Below are 4,611 nucleotides of genomic sequence, written 5' to 3'. Positions count from 1 at the left end.
TCTCAGTAGATAAACATAAAAATAGTAAAATCTATAATATTAAATCTATAATATTAATTTAAATTTAACCTCATATATCTCCACAAGATCTACCATGAACAGTGGAATATCTACATTTTTAGTAGACACTGGTGCGGACATTTCTTTAGCAAAACTAGGACAAGTTCAAGACATTTATATTGATAGCAATAAAATTGTTGTAGGAAATCAAGAGAATCAACAGAGCGCATCGCGCTCGTAATGCGCTCTTGTACTTTTTGCAATTTCGCTATGAGGCAGTCGCGTTTAAGATCGCTGAATGGTCGGATGGCCAATCGGTGGTTTTGTTGGAAATTAGTTATTAATAATCGTTTAATAAATAATAAAATTGTGCTGTGCGACCCACCACCTCCAACAAAGTCATATAAATTATAGTAAAGATACAAAACAATTTCGATTAACTTTTTCAGAATTTTATAATATAAATTATGTCTTGTGAACTATAAATTATTATTAGCTTGTGTAATAAAATTTTTGAATAAAATAAAATCTTGTGTAAATTATCATACAAAATAAACAAACTATACTCCAACATTTTTGGCGACCGTGACAGGACGGGCGGCATCGAGAGCTGTCTTAATTGTTTATTTGGTTGAAAAAGCGGCACTTTGAACAGTTCGCTATTCGGACTTTGTACCCAAGCACATGTGCATTTGAGTGAAATTCGTATTCAGCGGTTTTTAAACACACTCGACTCAATTGCGTGCATATCATCACACTCTTTTGGAAATTAATTATACTTATTGTTTTACTTGCAAAAATGAGTCGTCGAAGAAATGACTCAGTAACTGAGCAACTCTCTTCACTAAAACAAGAGCGAACATCAGTGGAACGAAACATGCTAAGCATAAAGGCGAAAGTAGAGAAGGAATTAGCGTTTGTGGATGTTAACATTTTAGAATGTCGACTGCAAATTTTGGAATCGTATTTTACAGAAGTTTGTCAAATACAAAGTAAAATTGAACGAGCATGTCCGGATGATGATAGGCGTAGCAAATTAGAGGACATATATCTCAGCATAAAATCACTTATTGTGTCCACAATCAACAATAAAAAAATAAAGCCGATACATGAATCAAGTGTATTGAATTCGTCGATTTTAAACAACTCCTCACATCATAGTCGTTTACCAGCATTGAAATTGCCAAGATTTGATAGTAAATACAGCGAATATAAACATTTTTTCTCTGCGTTTACAAATTTAATTCACAACGACCTGTCGATAACAACAATTGATAAATTTAATTATCTTTTAAGTTGTCTTTCGGGTGCGGCGTTGAGCGTAGTACAACCATTTCAAATAACCGAGGAAAATTATACAAAGGCTCTAACGCAATTACAATTGAGATATGACAAAAAGGTCTTAATTTTTATGGAACATATTAATTCCCTTTTTTTTATTAAAGATATGACGAAGGGCGACTCAATCACACTCAGGCATATTGTAGATACAGTGTCTGCTTTATTCGGTTCACTTCTATCGTTGGGTTCGGAAGCAGACATTCTGAACGCCATAATTATTCATTTAGTATTGTCTAAAGTGGATAACGAAACTAAAATTTTTTATGATTCTCAGCAAGATTTTGAGTCATTGCCATCTTGGGAAAGTTGCTACACACTTTTGAGTCGAAGATGTCAATTTCTGGAAAGCAATTCGAAAAGATACAATAATGATAAAGTAAATGATACCGAAAATAATTCTTTTAACAGAAAATTGACCACATTTGTTAACACCAAAATCAATTGTATGAAGTGTAATGGAGGAGACCACAGCCTAGGATCATGTCCATCGTTTGTAAAACTGACTTTTAACGACAAATTCAAATTCGTAAAAGATCTTTCTGTTTGCTTAAATTGTCTACGCAAAGGGCACGTCGTTAAAAATTGTCAATCCACAGCTCGCTGTCGAATAGGCAATGGTATGCATCATACGTGTTTGCATAAATTCAAACCCATTGAGCAAAATGTGAGACCAAATTTGTCAGACAGTCCACCTGGACAACTAAATTTTCCGCAATCTCCATCAATTTCTCTAGTATCGGGTACTAAACAACGATCATTAATTCCCACAGCTGTAGTACTTATTAACGATAAATACGGTTTATACCAACCTATACGAGCATTACTGGACTCTTGTTCAGAGATAAGTTTTATCAAGGAAAAGATGGCAAAGCAACTTCAATTACCATTTGAGCGAATAAACCAGGAAGTGTCAGGCATTGGTGATGTTAGAACACAAATTCGCCATTCAATAACTGCAACTATAAAATCTCGAATATCAAAATTTGAATGGTCATCGCAATTCGCTGTCACTAAACGCATCTCATTGAACCATCCAGAGCAGTTGATAGACACAACATCGTGGAATTTTCCTGAAGGCCTTGTTTTAGCTGATCCATTATTTTTAAAACCACAACACATTGACTTATTAATAAGTACGCAGGGATTTTTTGAATTAATATTAGATGGGAAAATTTCGTTAGGCACCAGCCTTCCATGTTTATTAAATACCGAATTAGGGTGGATCATCGGAGGACAATATAAAAATACGCCTACTGTCCGGGCACTCACTTGTAACTACATTCAGTCGTCTAATATAGATTCAATGTTACAAAAATTTTGGAAAATTGAAGAATTAGAAAGCGATCAAAAAATTAATTACTCTAAGGAGGAGTTGGATTGTGAGAAACATTTTGTAGAAAATACCACAATTATAAGCAATGGTCAAATACAAGTTCGATTACCATTTAAAGAGTCTCCAGAAGTCTTAGGTGAATCATTTGAAATGGCGAAACGAAGATTCCTTTCACTTGAGCGTCGATTAGAGCGTCAGCAGACTCTCAAAGAGGATTATGTTAAGTTCATGCAAGAATATTTGATGTTAGGTCATATGAGTCGTGTCGACAACTTTGACAATATCACACCGCACTATATAATACCTCATCATTGCATATTGCGGCCTCAAAGTACCACAACAAAATTACGCGTCGTATTTGATGCATCTGCACGCACATCAACGGGTCGATCACTTAATGAAATCTTAATGGTGGGACCTACAATTCAGCAGGATCTTATTTTGACATTATTGACATTTCGTTTACATCGCTATGCACTGACTGCGGATATATCAAAAATGTATCGACAGTTTGTAGTTGATCCAAGAGATCGTAATTTTCAATTAGTTATTTGGAGAAATACTGTTAATGAACCTCTGCAACTTTTTCAGCTCAACACAGTAACTTACGGAATGTCAGCAGCACCATTTCTGGCCATCAGAAGCCTGACTTACCTTGCAAATGCGTATAAAAAGGAGATGCCAATTGGAGCTTCAGTTTTGAGCAATGACTTGTATGTTGATGACTTGCTAACGGGAGCAGACACAGCTGAAGAGCTTTGCATCAAAGTATCACAAGTGAATAAAATAGCAGCAAATGCAGGATTACAATTGGCAAAATGGAGCTCCAACCACAAAAATTGGGTAAACTCAAGTGACGAATACCAAATTCTTTTAAACGAAGATGATATTACCAAAACTCTCGGTTTGGCGTGGAGGCCATCAGATGACGTTTTTTGCTTTCAATATAAGCAACAAGAGTCAAAGGCTGCGACCAAACGTACTATTTTATCAGTTGTTGCTCGAATTTTTGATCTTTTAGGACTATTGAGTCCTATTGTTATACGGTGTAAAATCTTAATACAGGAATTATGGATTCATTAACTGGGTTGCGATGATCCATTGCCTCCACTTCTAATCCAATCATGGATACAAATTCAATCTGATTTGGAATATCTTAACCACATTGAAGTGCCAAGATATGTTTTAACATCATCAGCTTGCTACAGTCTGGTACATGCATTTGCCGATGCTTCTCAACGAGCATTCGGATGTTGTATATATATTCGGTCAAAGCATAATGGCTTTTACAAATCTTCGTTGTTGATATCGAAATCAAAGGTGGCGCCGATAAAAGCAGTATCGTTGCCTCGTTTAGAATTATGCGCTGCCGTACTTCTTTGTAAAACTTGGAACAAAATAAAACCCAAAGTATTACCATTTGTTAATGAAATCTTTTTTTGGACGGATTTTAAAATTGTGTTACATTGGATGAAGATGCATTCGTCAACTTTAAATTGTTTTGTAGCTAACCGTGTTTCTGAACTGCAGGACTTTTCGCGTGGCATTAGGTGGAGTCACGTCCCAAGTAAGCAAAACCCAGCTGATATAATATCTCGAGGCTGTCGAGCAAGCGAGCTGAAGGATTCGATTTGGTTTTGTGGACCAAAGTTTTTGTCGCTTCAATCAGCAGAATGGCCAAAAGAAACATCAAAAACTGAATTTCTCGCAAAGGACCTTGAACAACGAAAACCTACAGTCTTGAAATGTAGCAACAATGGTATCGATGAACATATATTCAATAAAATTATTGACGATTTTTCCTCATTTCGTCGTATTGTTCGAATAATATCATATATCTTTCGAGTCTTTAACAAAGTACCAATAAACAAAATTCAAACCGTAAACGACGTGAGTCCAATTACAGTGCGTGAATTTCAAGAATCATTTTGGCGTAT

General features: G+C 35.6%; 1 protein-coding gene across 1 annotated transcript; it reads left to right on the top strand.

Moving 5' to 3' along the window:
- The first annotated feature begins 799 nt into the window (after positions 1–799).
- Positions 800–3,757, top strand: LOC119690138. The gene is made up of 3 exons (XM_038105129.1): positions 800–1,196; positions 1,446–2,602; positions 2,708–3,757. The coding sequence occupies exons 1-3, from the start codon at positions 800–802 to the stop codon at positions 3,755–3,757; spliced, it is 2,604 nt and encodes an 867-aa protein (XP_037961057.1).
- The last annotated feature ends 854 nt before the right edge of the window (positions 3,758–4,611 follow it).

The sequence above is a fragment of the Teleopsis dalmanni genome, chromosome 1, assembly GCF_002237135.1.
Source record: "Teleopsis dalmanni isolate 2A chromosome 1, ASM223713v2, whole genome shotgun sequence".
Taxonomy (NCBI): domain Eukaryota; kingdom Metazoa; phylum Arthropoda; class Insecta; order Diptera; family Diopsidae; genus Teleopsis; species Teleopsis dalmanni.
Note: the sequence above shows the minus strand (reverse complement) of the source record. Positions and strands in the feature narration are given on the sequence as shown.

Bases quoted from the DNA above. Each gene is read 5' to 3' on its own strand.
- LOC119690138 (XM_038105129.1), top strand. From the start codon at position 800: ATGAGTCGTCGAAGAAATGACTCAGTAACTGAGCAACTCTCTTCACTA. The intron at 1,197-1,445 runs GTAAATACAGCG...TTTTTATTAAAG, and splicing joins GAAATTGCCAAGATTTGATA to ATATGACGAAGGGCGACTCA. The intron at 2,603-2,707 runs GCACTCACTTGT...AATTACTCTAAG, and splicing joins AAAATACGCCTACTGTCCGG to GAGGAGTTGGATTGTGAGAA.